This window comes from Myotis lucifugus, unplaced genomic scaffold, assembly GCF_000147115.1.
Source record: "Myotis lucifugus unplaced genomic scaffold, Myoluc2.0 scaffold_364, whole genome shotgun sequence".
NCBI classification, from domain to species: domain Eukaryota; kingdom Metazoa; phylum Chordata; class Mammalia; order Chiroptera; family Vespertilionidae; genus Myotis; species Myotis lucifugus.
This window is the reverse complement of record NW_005871412.1, coordinates 544,328-559,307: the sequence shown is the minus strand read 5'-3', so window position 1 is coordinate 559,307 and position 14,980 is coordinate 544,328. Positions and strand designations below refer to the sequence as shown.

At 43.8% G+C, this 14,980-nt stretch overlaps 1 protein-coding gene across 1 annotated transcript in view; it reads left to right on the top strand.

Annotated features, from left to right (window-relative positions):
• THSD7B (thrombospondin type 1 domain containing 7B) overlaps window positions 1-14,980 on the top strand; it is a 720,951-nt gene that overhangs the window by 235,827 nt on the left and 470,144 nt on the right. Inside the window, exon 5 of the mRNA XM_006101466.3 lies at window positions 5,452-5,607. Within this exon, the coding sequence (XP_006101528.3) occupies window positions 5,452-5,607 (156 nt within the window). The remainder of the gene's footprint in view (window positions 1-5,451; window positions 5,608-14,980) is intronic.

Below are 14,980 nucleotides of genomic sequence, written 5' to 3'. Positions count from 1 at the left end.
TTTGTGCAGGTTGATGTCATTCTGGAAATCAAATCTGTTGTGTAAAAATCAACCAGAGATGGAATATGTTGTTTGTAGGAGTACTTTGTACCCCTCATAGAAAGCAGACAGATAATCCAGGTTTAAGTGTTCTCAGGAAGTAGCATGGCCTTTATTTTCTTTTCATCTCCCTGAAAATACTAGGACAAACGCACTGTTTTGTGACTAATTCCTTTACTATCTTCAAAATACTTTTTTCTGTCCAGAGGAAAAGGTGAACTCCAATATGCTATGATGAAATGACCTCAAATACTTTCTGAATTTTGAAAGACTGAAACATTTTTATTCAATATCAGATATATTTTAAAAAATGAGAAAATCCCATCAACTTCTATAATAACTCTTTTCACTTTAAGCAAATATAACTAATTTTAAAATAAACTAGAGAGAGATGTTAGGTTATTAATATCATTAAGTATTATTATGCAATTTCATTTTGATTTATTTTTGAGGAGTTAAAAGACATTGAAGTTTAGATCTTACAAAATGGCCATCAGCAGGGGTGGGGAGGTAATATATTCTTACTGAATCCTTGCCAACTTATTTCTGTATTAATTCACATTAGTTTGAATTAGAGCTTGATAGAGTTTCAAAGAACAAAATGTGAAGGAACTAATTTTTCTTTACAATGGCAGTCACATGCTAATGATCACAACAGGCATTTTTCTTCTTAATTACAATTCATTTTTGATTGAATTAGTATGCTCATCTGAAATTACCTTGTGATTAAGGAAAATCATGAACTTTGTACATTTCTAGAATTTAAAATAATTTTTTTAAACATTCAACATATCATCTACCAGAATATTTCCCCCTTGTTAATTGCCATGAACATGCTGTTCGTGGAGTAATTCATTATTTAAGGAAACTTTGCAATCATTAGTAGCAGACTTTCACATTTCTTGTAAGGCAGGTCAATGTAATAATTGCAAATAAAAAATTCCAGGTTAGGTACTAAAATATTAATGAATATTGCATATGTACAATTGCTTATAATACTGTGCCATATTCCCTAGCATTTAGAAAGCTGCCACTATGTCGTGATGCCAATATATCCTAGTTACATGTTATTTGGGCTCTTTAACACTTTGTGGCTACCAGAGGGCTCTGTATGAGCTGACATTGCTGCCTACAAAGGCTAGGTGGCCTGTGAGACCTTGGGTAACTGCTTATCTAATCAGGCAGTTGGTTAACACAGGAATGACAGAAGGCCTCAAGGTGACAGGGTCTAAAAGGCAGCTGAGAAAGTGGGACAAGGGACAAGCACAGCCATGTACTGAATAGACACACTGGGGAAAAAGAGTTAGTAAGTAGAATAAAGTCATTTCAGTCCATAGCTCCAGAGCAAGGAGTGCAGGTAAGCAGAAAGCAGCAGTTTTTCCTGCAGACATCATGGCTGGAGTTTGGCCAAGAAGAAATGAGGCCCCATCAAAAGTAAAATGCTTATCCCATCCAATTCCAGGTGGTCCAGGTCATGGCCCCCACTCAGCCACTCCCAAAATAATTTTGTTACAACATGAATAGCTTCCAATTAAACAGGTAAATGGGCATTTGAAGTGGAGCAAATGTTGGTCTTCCTAGCTACTACCTCCTACTTAGTGAGGGACATCTGGGAGGAGGTATGGAGAAGTACCAGTGAAGGAGGAGAAGAGTTTGGATTTTGCTTTAAGGGTTAAGTGGAGCCTGCAGCATTCCTGGGAGATATCTTAGAAATATTTTGGCACTGGCTGCTCCAATTATGGTCACTGTGACTCCTAAGCAAATGTTCTTGGTATAAATGACCTCATATGTGCTGCCTGATGCCATCATTCCAGGAAAGGAGAATCAACCACCTGGGATAAGACTTAGGCTTGCTTTGCTCTCGATTTGCTGAGTGAAGGTCTTTGGAAGCACCTGATGTCTTTGGAGCTCAATTTTCAGTAAAATTGGCGAATTAAACTAAATTAGCTCAAAAACTCCCTTCTAGCGCTAACAGTCAATAGGTGTAGAAATATCCTGTGTTCACTTTTCTTGGGAAGATGACTACCTAAGTGGTCTGAAGCTGGTAAGTGCTTTGTGACTTCGTCTTGATTTATTTGTAGAACAAATGTAGCCCAGGGGGTTTGAGAGAGAGAGGTTGACCCAAGCACATTGATTCAGTGCTTAAATGAAGCGTCTGAGACATGTCGCCTGAGACTGGAAGAATTTATTGATATGGATAAAGATCCCCTGTCTGTCAAAGCTGCAGGTGCTGCAGAGGCGGAAGTGCTCTGACAAATGGCCTCAATCCCACCCCTGTGCCTCCCATTATGCCACTTAATAGTCCCCGGGGAAGTCCCGCCTTGTTCTTCTCGAGCGAACCATGTCCCTCTCTCCTACTTTCAAATCTTAGTAGTACCATTAGCCCCATGTATTTATCAAAGGAGGCCTGAGGGAACTTAACCCCACACCTCCCAATAATACTCAACAGTCCCCCAAAAATAAGCCACAGAAGCTTAATATCTGTAAAAACAAACAGTTTTAAAACGAGTTCCCCAGTCTCTTTCCAATTGCACTGCCAACCTGGAGCCTTGCTGACACAGACAATCTAGAGCTCCCGAGGAGATGTAATGCAGGCCTACTGTGTGCTTGATCGCTGCACTGGCAGATTGACTAATTTCAACTCAGGCACAGAGGTTATAGCAGCAAGTGTCTTCTGGGTCTTGTTGCTGAGTGGTTTGGGGTACCTTCTCAGCACTGATCATCAGACACTTAAGTCTGTCTGGCTGGTGTTGCAGGGAGACAGCCATGGCAAAGGAAAAAGGAGTAACTGTAACAGCTTTCCAGTCTTGTTGGAGCCCATGGACTCATGTATGGTTAGTGTCCACCCACACTGAAATTCGGGCTCCATGCGGGCAGGGGCCTTAGCTGTTTCACTAACTATTCTGGTTTGAGCACCTGACACCGTGTTAACACATGGGAGGCACTCAACAATGTAGGTTGAATAATCAATGAAGAGGCTACTTGGTGCCGTGGTTAAGAGACAGACCCCTGGGTCCAAATCCCAGCTCTTCTGCTCACCAACTGGAAATGTGGGAAAGAGAGTAAATATTTCTGTCGTAATTTCCTCATTTTTAAACTAGGACTAATAATAATATATATCTCAAAGCAGTTATGCAGCTTAACGTGATTGATACATTTATAACTGGTGCCTGTCATGCACTAGAAATGTCTTTTTAACTAAGAAGATTAATCAGTTTGCACACCCTGATTCCTTGTCCTTCATTATCGAGGTTTTGTTTTTAGAACTAAAGTTGAGTTTGTGAGAACACATTGTAACAAACCTGGGCCTGCCTTAGGACCTCTGGATACGGGTTTTCTACTTACCTGATGCTTTCTACTTACCTGATGCTCTGAAACACCTCTTTCTATCAAGTTTGTTAATAAGCTACTTGCCTTAGGCTTCTTGACTTAGAGCTCTTTGAAAGCAGACACCATTCAAGAGCGCCTGATTGAGCCTGATTGAGCGTGGGTGCTCAGTGGTTAGAATGAATGCATACTTACTCAGTGAATGGCTGTCCTGTGTGTCAGCCATTGCTCCCTCCTAGGAAAGAAATCCGCCCCCCCCCCCCGCCACCCCCAACACACACACATCTCGCTGGTTCTTTTTTACCCACAATCCATCAGTGTCAGATGTTCATCTTCAGTCCTGGTCACACCAACCTCCCTTCCCACTGTTATCATCACCAGCACTGTCTCTGTTTCATCATCAACTCTCGTCACCTTCCCTTTTGCTTTCCACCCACACCTGTTCTCTCTTCTTTATTTTTAATATATTTTTATTGATTTCAGAGAGGAAAGGAGAAGGAGGGAGGGAGGGAGAGAGAGAGAGAGAGTGAGAGAGAGAGAGAGAAACATCAATGATGAGAATGAATTGAGAATGAATCATTGATCAACTGCCTCCACTGGGGATAGTGCCTGCAACCTGGGCATGTGCCCCTGACCAGAATCGAACCTGGGACCCCTCAGTCCACAGGCCAACACTCTATCCACTGAGCCAAACCGGCTAGGGCTGTTCTCTTCTTTTACCTGTCTCCTCCACTGGCTTGTGCCCTTGACATTTATATTTCTAATCTTGCTTTGCCCTGCCATTTATTTAAGTCAGGTCAAATCCTTTTGGTAAGCTGTAGAAGAATTAATTTCAAACAAAATATTATTATTTTTCTTTGCAACCTTTTACTTTTCTCATTCACCCGCATAATCACCCCAGGCTGTCCCATTGTTCATTAGAAACCCTTTTTTTCCTCATGGGACTTCTTCATGACAGTATTTTTTAAATTTTTATTTTGTTATTGTTTTGGATTGTGCTCAAAGTTCTGCTGGTCAGAGCAGTGATTTAGTGCCAACTTTATCCAATTTAATTCACATTGCATGTAGTGTGAGGAGACAAAGTAGATGGCGTGAGTCACCACCCAATCCCCTGATGCCAGTCTCTGTCTTTGAAGCGATTCTAATCTGCTTAGCTGGATGGAAATAACAAAGGAAATATTTAGACAATAGTGTAAGCCCGTCCATAAGATAAAACCTTCTGAACTTAAGTCATTTGCTCACAAACTCTGAAATGCTCCAAAACCACCTTAGCCTGGGGCCCTTCTGTGAAGTGTGGTTATGCATTGGTGTTCTTTTTCGTGCATTTTAGGTATTGCTGTCCTAGGTACTTTTATGTTTCAAACTTCACAGGGATCAATATTGCATCTTCTCTTTCCTCTGTGTGTTTTCATGGTGCCAGGATGGGGACCCGTTCTGGGCATTCTCTGGGCGCAGGGCCACACAGGAAGAGCTCACAGGCTCCTAGTTTTCAGTCCCTGTCGCTCCTTAGACACTCCTGTGCCTCTGGGTAGCCTCACTAATGAAACTGACTTTCAGGGCTAATTCTGATCCTGATTATTTTTCCTATTTTAAGAACCATTTTTCTACTGTCTTGGAGAGCTCCACCCCAGGGGAGTAACAGCAGTAGATTGGTTATGCTAAACACCCCACCTCAGGAGTTCAATTTTGATTTTTTTCACAGCAACCCAGTCATTTATATCTTTGAGATGGACTCATCTTGAAGCTTCACAAAGCCATTTAACTTTTTAAAATCATAACTCTAGGTATTGTATCTATATTCTTGGTCTTCTCTTGACTCCCAGGGAATACTCTGTGAGGCAGGAAACTCAAGTGCATGCCCTTGTTGAATACCCTTTTTTTTGTTGTTGTTGTTTTTTCTTACCGCAAATGCTAATACTGTGCAGCTGAGCTGTGCATATTAGAGTGTTTTACATTTTGTTTGCGTTTACCCTTCTAACCATGAAGCTGATATGGGGCAAGGCAAGCACGCAAAGACGGGAGCGATTCTAGGGATAACCAGAGGATGTGACGTGGTGCATTATTTTTTCTTTTTCTGTCCTTTAGTCTTTAGACCTGTGGACAAATCACTATGCGTGGGGCCTGCCCCTGCAGCCTCTCAGCTCTGCAGCGTTCCTTGCTCTACAGACTGTGTGGTGTCCTCCTGGTCAGCCTGGGGCCTGTGTGTCCATGAAAACTGCCACGATCTCCAGGGGAGAAAAGGTGAGTGGCTGTCTGTGTGTGTGCTTCAGTGACTTCCGGTGCACACACGTTTACTCTGGAGGCTCAGTGGCCAATTAAGCCCGCATAAGACAATATTTGTTTGTAAAATTTAGATAACCAGCTCAGCTCTGACAGCATTCAGGATATGTCTATGGAACAGAAACCCTGACCTTGATTGATCTTCAGATTAGGCTCATAGCTAGTGAAGTGACTATTACTCAAAAAATCATACAACTTGATGTTTTATATGTGTAACGGGATACTGAGGAAATTAGACATGATTTCTGTAGACACATCGGGGAAAATTGTTTTTACATATCTGTTTTCAGATTTCCACATGCTGAATTGGATGTTATTTTTCATATTTTCATGAAGGGCATTTATGCACGTTGATACTTTCAGTTGTGCTCAGCCTTAAAGTGACATCTTCAAACTTTATGTCCTTGTTTAATTTTAGTTCTTGGTAGTCTTGCTCTCTTTTGTTTGCTGTGAACATCTTGACTTCTCTTTCACTGGCTCTTCCGATTGCATTGATATTATGTCCCATTACATGGCAGGGCTAAAAGGAAATATTCCCTTTATTAAGACAAATGCTATCCAAGGACAGCCCAGAAGTGAGGTCACATTTCCTAGGCACTAATTCCAGTGTCCACATGCAAAGAAAGAATATGTGGGCAAGCGTTTGATGTTTTCAAACTGGTGCTCTCAGCCGAAACTCAGGTTTGTTTGAAAACCCACATTTCAGCATTCCCGCAATGCACAGATGCACATTATGTGCCCAGCCAGGCTCACTCACCATGTCCCCAGGCTTTCCTTTATTCTGACTCTTGTTCTAAGGCAAAAGAGGCAGGTGAATATCCAGTGCAAGTCAAGGAGAAGAATCTAACTTTAATTTTGTTATCAAACAATAGAAATCTGGATTTCAATGGAACCTAGAGTGGTGGAGGCTGGTGCTACTTCCTTATTCTATATGTAACCAGAGTATCCCCAAACCTTGCCAGCTTATGGAGACAAATAATTTCTCATGAATACTAAGACCCACAATCCGTGGTCTGAGGTCCACATATGCATAGTTGGACCATATAATTCTCTTGGAATTGCATATGAGCTTTCCCAGGGTGACTTGTATGTTATTAGAGCCAGCTCTCTCATGTCCTACCTGTGCCACTCTGTTTGAAGGTCACTATTTAGAAAATGATTGTGGCCATGCTGGTGGGACTTTGCTGTATTGAGTCTTGCCTTCCTTTGTTTTTCAAGTTGTAGAACCTACACCAATCCAAGTGGGGCTTACTTTATTTGGGACACTTTTCTGGGGGAGGGAGGAGCTCGATCAGAGGACTTGGGCCCCTGGACACTTTTGCTTATAGGTGTCAGAAACATAATTTAAAGTGACTGAAGCCACAGGAGGGAATTTATTAGCACATATAATCTAGCCTAGCTAATAAAAGAGTAATATGCAAATTAGTCATCACTCCGCCACTCTGTCACAAAGATGGCCATGCCCATAGCCGCAAGATGGCGGCGCTCAGTCCCCTCAGCCCCGCCGCTGAAGTGTCCAGGCCTGTTGGCCAGGCAGGTGATAGGGGAGGCAGGGGGATGAGGGGTGGAGCAGACGATCAGAGGGGGCTGGGGGTCCCCTACCCAGGCCAGTGTTCCTCTCACTTTGATGTTTCTCTCTGTCTTTCCCTTTCTCTTCCACATTTTCTAAAAATCAATGGAAACATATCCTCAGGTGAGGATAAAAAAAATAATAAAGAAAGAAATGTCATATCCTATGAAAGACACAGCTTGAAAATTCCTAAAGAAAGTTGTCATTTTTTCATGGTGAAGGGACTGAAGTCCGTGTTGATGAAAACACCTTGGTGGCTGCGGTGCCTGGCAGTGGCTGCAGAAGCGGGGTGATGGGGCTAGTGCCTTCCCCTGATCAGCCCGGTCACCTCCCACAAAGGGAGGCCAGACTGCGGCTTAGACTCTCTCCCCAAGGGGAGCAGGGAGCGGGCCTAAGCCGTCAGTAGGACATCCCCTGAGGGCTCCCAGTTTGTGAGAGGGGGCAGGCTGGGCTGAGGGACCCGCCCCCCTCGTGCAAGAATTTCATGCACCAGGCCCCTAGTACATATATAAAAAAGGTAATATGCAAATTAGGCTGGGACACCATAACGAATCATGACCAGACAGGGGGAGGTTGTGTGCACAGGTGAAGCCCAGAGTGGAGATAGAGACAGACACAGTGGGGCCTTCCTGAGCTGGCACGGTGGCTCCGGCAGCCCAGGACAGACACAGGCAGGGGGTTGGGGAGGCTTGGGGTGGAAGTCAGGTGCGGTCCCGGCTGCCCACGGCACCAATCAGGCCTGACTCCCACGGCAGCCGGCGCTGTGCAAGTCAGGCACGGGTCCTGGCCACCCACAGTGCAGGTCCGGCCTGACTCCCACAGCGGCCCATGGGGTGCCTCCTCAAACGGTGGGAGGAGGGGCGCCTCCTTGCATGATTTCAATTGCGTGCTGGGTCTCTAGAAAAAAATAAAAGGGAATTTAGGGCTGTGTCCAAAAGTATCCCTAAGGTTTTATATCTCAGTTCTCCTCATTCTTTCTCTTTATCTTTATGATCTTCTGTTTCTATACTCTTCTATTCTTTTCTCTTTGCCCTTAAAATCTTCTTTCTCTTTGTATTTTGGTACTACCTTTCTCTGTATTAGGTTCAGTTTAAGGCAGGCCCTCTCCATGGGATAAAGAAAAGTCTTAATTTTTTTAAACTGCTAAACTTTTATTGTGTGTCCTTGCTATCGGCATATTTACTTTTAGTTAACATACACATTTTAGTGATTATTCATCTTAGAATAACAGGACATCAACAAATTGTCATAACTATTTAAAGCATTCTGATTTGAAACATCTAATTCTTAGAATTCGTTAAAAAATTAGTTTTGGTGTAGTTCTAAATCATGTAAGTGATAAATTACTTGTTTTCTGTTTATTTGAAGGCAACATAACCTTCAAACATTCGTTTCTTCAATTGACATTTGATTTAAAATTAGGCAACTCTATCTTCCTATCTAATAATAGAGAAACATGGTAATTAACCATAACTTCGCTACCCTTCCCATTGGCTAATCAGCAGGATATGCAAATAAACTGCCAACCAAGATGGCGGCCGGCAGCCAGGCCCCTGAAGCGAACAGGAGGCTTGCTTGCTCCAGTGACGGAGGAAGCCAATGTTCCCCGCCTGCCGCTGCTGGGCTGTGAGCTGCTCTCTAAGAAACATTGTTGCAAATATAGAAGCTAAACAGAAACCCAGAAATCTGCTTTCAGTCAGCTGGGATGTCAGAGCTGGAGTTGCAACAAAGTTTCAAATACAGAAGGTAAACAAAGCCCAGAAACCTGCTTTCAGCAGCCGAGGTCTCAGAGCTGGTGCAGAGCCTCAGAGTTAAATCCGGCTCTCAGCTCCAGTGACAGGCATAGAAGGTAAATAAATCTCAGAATTAAAAAAAAAAGTAAAAAAGGAGAGGTTGGGAGCTTCAGTCACCCGCCAGTCTGAAAACGGCCTTCAGCCCCTCATCCAGACTGGCCAGGCACCCCAGTGGGGAACCCCACCCTGAAGGGGGTGTGACCAGCTGCAAACAGCCATCATCCCCTCACCCAGACTGGCCAGGCACCCCAGTGGGGACCCCCACCCTGAAGGGGGTGTGACCAGTGGCAAACAGCCATCATCCCCTCATTCAGGCTGGCCAGGCACCTAAGCGGGAACTCCACCCTGATCCGGGACACCCTTCAGGGCAAACCAACTGGCCCCCACCTGTGCGCCAGGCCTCTATACTATATAGTAAAAGGGTAATATGCCTCCCAGCACTGGGATCAGCGGAGCCCCAAGGCCTTCCAAACCTGGGATCAGCGGAGCCGCAAGGCCTCCCAGAACCAGGATCAGCGGAGCAGCGAGGCCTCCTAGCACCGGGATCAGCAGAGCTGCGAGGCCTCCTGGCCCCTGGAGCAGTGTGACAGGGGGCAGCACCCAAACCCCCTGATCGCCCTGCGGCTCTGTGTGTGACAGGGGGCGGGGCCACAACCTCCCTATCCGCCCTGCTCTGTTTGTGACAGGGTGCGGTGCCCCAACCCCGCCATGGGCCCTGCTCTGTGTGTGACTGGGTGGAGCCGCAACCTCCCCATTGGCCCTGCCCTGAGTGTGACAGGGGGGAGTGCCTCAACCCCCTGATCAGCCCTGCTCTGTGGGTGACAGGGGCGAGCTCCCCAACCCCCGATTGGCCCTGCTCTGTGTGTGACAGGGTACGGAGCCCCAACCCCCCTGATGGGCCCTGCTCTGTGCATGACAGGGGGCAGCGCCCCAACCCCCTGATTGGCCCTGCTCTGTGTGTGACAGGGGGTGGTGCCACAACCTCCCCATTGACCCTGCCTTGAGTGTGACAGGGGGCGGCGCCCCAACCCCCCAATCGGCCCTACCCTGAGTGTGACTGAGGGTGGCATCACAACCTCCTGATCCGCCCTGCTCTGTGCATGACAGGGGGCGGCACCCCAACACCCCAATCGGCCCTGCTCTGAGCCCGACCAGGGGCTGCGGGGCAGGCATCTAGGGATTGGGCCTGCCCTCTGCCACCCGGGAGCAGGCCTAAGCCAGCAGGTCGTTATCTCCCGAGGGGTCCCAGACTGTGAGAGGACACAAGTGGGGCTGAGGGATTACCCCCCCATGCCAGTGCACAAATTTTTGTGCACTGGGCCTCTAGTATCCTAATAATCTATGTTCAAGTAACATAAAACTCTACTTATGACTTCAGTAGGGCAAACTGTGAAAGTCTCTCAATTCCATTTAAACTTTCAGATATAAGATGGCATCAACATGGTCTACAAATTGCAAATTGGAGAGTGAGGCTAAATTTTTTTGTTTCCTTGATTCTTAAATATTTAGAAAAAAATAGTTTTTAGCCCTAGCTGGTTTGGCTCAGTAGATAGAGAGTCAGCTTATGGACTGAAGGATCCTGGGTTAGATTCCGGTCAAGGGCACATGCTTGATCCCAGTGAGGGGCGTGCAGGAGTCAGCCAATCAGTGATTCTCTCTTATCACTGATGTTTCTATCTCTTTCATTCTCCTTTCCTCTCTGAAATCAATAATATATAATATATATATATTATATATTATATATATATAATATATTATATATATATATAATATATATATTTTATACTTCTAGATCTAATTGTATTATAAAATCTATAAGTACATTTTGTGTGGAAATTTTTTCCAAAGCCTTGTAATAAAACCAACATAGTATCTTAAAAAGGATGGAATCTTAATATATCTTTAATGGTCAATTTTTTCAGTGTTATTGAGATTTAATTGACATATAACATTGTGTAATTTTAAGGTATACAACATAATTGTTTAATGTGCATATGTATTGCCAAATGATTACCACAATAAGGTTGGTTAACACATACATCATTTCACATTGTTACCTTGTGTGTGTGTGTGTGTGTGTGTGTGTGTGTGTGTGTATGTGTGTGTCTGTGGTAAGAACTTTTAAGAAATACTCTCCCTCTGTCCTCCCCCATATTCATTGCAGTATTATTCATAATAGTCAAGACATAGAAACAACATAAATGTCTGTTGACAGACGAATGATTAAATAAAATATAATGTAAATCTATATACATACATATAAATACATATATACACATTCACCCACAAAGGGATCTTATTTAGCCATAAAAAGAAGGTAATCCTGCCATTTATGATAACATGGATGAATGTCGAGAGCATTATGCACAGTAAAATGTCAGATAGAGAAAGACAAATACTGTTTGATCACACTCATATATGGAGTCTTTTAGAAAACACACCTGAGTTCATAGAAACTGAGAGTAGAATAATAGCTGGGGGTGGGGAAATAGGAGATGTTGGTCAAAGGACACAAACTTCCAGTTATAAAACGACTGCATTCTGAGGATCTAATGCTTAGCATTGTGACTACAGGTAACAATAAATACTATATTGTGTATTTAAAAGTCGCTGAGAGTAGATCTTAAAATTCTCAACAACAAAAAATTGAAGAAAATTTCCTTTTTAGACAGTAAGTAAAATAGAAAGAAATGTCTTTCCTCATAGTTCCAGGCAGAGTCCTGGAGCTGACTCCCATTAGCTAATCTGTGTCAGGTGCTCTTTCCTGACCCTGTCGCTCTGATTAGAGGCCAGGTCCACCAAAGGGCCAGCTCCATCCAAGCCTCACAGACTGAAAGTAGGAGGGAAGCAACCCCCTCCAGGGAACATGGGGTGCTGATGCTACAGCAGGAAGGTAGAGGCAATGCTATGGTCAGGTGTAATAAATGTTTTTATGCCCTTTGTTTTGGGCCATAGAGTCTCTACAGAAATTCAGACAATTTTTGTGTGTGTTTTTCCCCTAATTCTATGCTGTAATTTTTGTCACTTCAGTCTAAATTTTCACAAAAAAACTTTGAAAAACTGCTCTTTTAACTTTTATTTCAGTCTTCCTTTCCTACGTAACTCAGAACTGGCCCATGGAACTCAGTTGGGACACTCACAACATTCTGACCCCTCCCTCCATCTGCCAAAGTGTTTCCTCATTGGCCCCTATGACCCTAACATAGATGTCAACTCCTGCCAATCTACGCTGGCCCATTATTCATTAGACATCACCTACTGTGGGTTGACTTTTGTCCTTCAAAGTGCTATGTCCAGTGTGAACCCCTGGTACCTGTGGATGTGATCGTATCTGGAAATAGGGTTTTGCAGATGCAGTCAAGTTAAAATGAGGTCATATGTGATTAGGGTAGTTTCTAATCCAAGGACAGATGTCCTTACACAAAGAGGGGAATTTGGACAGACAGAAATGCACAGAGGAGAAGGCCATGTGTAGAAACAGACACAGAAGACTACGGAGAAGGCCATGTGTAGACAGAGACAGACATTGCAGTGATACCTCCACAAGCCAAGGGATGCAGTGAGTGCTGAAAACCATCAAAGGCTAGGAGAGGCACGGGGACCGTCCTTCCCTGGGGCATTCAGAGGGAGCGGGGCCCTCCTGACAGCTTGGTTTTGGATTTCTAGCTGCCAGAACTATGAGAGAGTAAGTTTCTATTGCTTTACATCACCCAGTTTGTGGTAATTTGTTTTTGAATCCCTAGGAAACGAATTAACTGCCCACATTTGCGTCAGCATTTAGGCTCAGCAAGAACACAACACTTCATAAAATGCCAAACGAAAGTGTAGAAAAGTAAAGCCATTTCTCTGAAACCCCAGAGTGATTTCATGATGGCCACGCCAGCAATAAGGACCTGGATTTCTGACTCTTCAGTTGAGAGTTCCTCAAACACTAGGCTTCCTTCAGGATGTCCTCCATGAGCCTAAATAAGTTTGAATCAAGCAAAGGCTTATCCCTAGGTCAGCAGAGAAGTCCTCTGCCCGAGTGCACCACATTGGCCAGTGGGAACAATTAGCCTTGAGAGCTGATCATTGAGCTGAGGTGGGGGATGAGGGTGGGGTCTGGGATGCCTCTTTGCACTAGTGCATTCCCTCTGGAGGGAGAGGGAAAATAGGTTGCAGTGTGTGAGAAAAGGAGGGTGTACTAAGGACAGTGTTAGAGCACCAAGTAACAGGCATGTGTGTTTTGTGCCCTAAATAACACGTTTTTCAAAGAGAGGGTAGAGAGAGCAGAACTTCTCACCTGAGTGTCACCACAGCCTCCTGTGGAGTTTAGCGGCAGGCTGGGATGGATAAGCATTAGACTGTTTTATAGGGCCCATACTGAGGCTAAATGACCTGCTTTAGGCACTACGTAATTGCAGACAGGAGAGAGTGTAAGTACAATGATTATTATTCAGGTCTGGGAGTTTGTTATTTTATAAATGCTTCCCCAGAGCAGCGAGAATTTTGATTTTTAAGGTCTTGCTAAAACCTGCCAGGGCCACCTGCCTGTAATCCCTCTTGGGACAAATAAAGAATGGAGTTTGTCCTCTAGGGAAGTGATTTTGTGCCTTCCAGGAGTCCAAGCATGTTATGATAGCAGAAAGCAATCTTCTTGTCATTCCTACTGACTGTGAGCATGAGGTCTGAGATGCGCTCAATCTTGGACTGTCTCGTGGTGGTACCGTGGGCTCTGCCAGCCACTGACTGGCACAAACTAGATGTGGTTTAACATTCCATGGAGGCTGGAGGGCATAGGCTAATGCATTAAGCATTGCTGACCTTTGCATGTGATCTGGATTGTTCTCATTTGAATTCTCTACCCTAAAGAAATGCACTAGCAGAAATCTCAATTGTGCATACTTTCCTAGGTTCTATATCTGTATGTATATTCATATCCATATCCATATCTTTATCTACATCTATCTGTGTCTATGTCTATGTCTATGTCTATGTCTATATCTATATCTAATCTATATCTATATCTGATGGAGGATTTGAGGGGAAAACAAGACAACAGGAAAATAAATGTGGAAAGCCAGAGATAATGACTCTTTTCTCCTCACTGATCTTTTTCTCAGCCACGGTATTATAACTTTAGCATGCTCCTTTTGTTCACGTTTTTGTTTAATAGTAGAAAAAGATAAGAAAGCATGAAATTTTTTATTATCTAATAGTTACTGTAGAAATGATCTTCATATGGCTGTCATTCTCAGGCAGACATCATTCAGTCAGGATAAGGTTTGTGCCCATCAGCCATTCCGAGTACATCAGAAGGCAGCTGTTGTACACGGCCTTCGCACCTTCCGTCTGGTCTGTGACAGGCGGACAAGGACAACAGTGCTCAGCAGGCTGGTACTTGTCAAGTGAAGCCAGAACACCTTCCAGAGGGATTTGAATCGGGTCCGGTTTTATCATTCGTGGCTTTATTTTTGAGGCATTCCCAGAGTTATAATTAGAGATACGTGAAAGAGAAATAGCCTGAAACATTGCTGATGGATGAACTCTACCTACATGTGCAGCACATTTTTAAAATTATTTTTGATACATAGACATATATTTTTGTTCCTTTTAGACATATTTTGGAAAGGCTACCTTGCTCACAGGAGTTGTTCTGAAGAGGAAATGATGGGGCCTCTGGATATGGTGTCACAGTGGATAATTGCTTATGTGGTAGAACATCAGGAATTCCATCCTTACCCCTATCTCACTGCCCCCAGGCACAGCATATAAAATCCTAAAAGTCTCCATAGGAAATGGCATTTTGAAACTGAGAGGCCATGACTATCTTTGAAAAGACACTCTTTTATATTCTGAAACAAATGAATTTAGATAACACATTAAAGTAGGGAAATACATGGTTTATATCTCACATAATAATAATGGGGATCCTTTCCATTTTCTATTATTGTCTGCTAGATAAATCCACCTTTAATGGGAAGCATCTGAG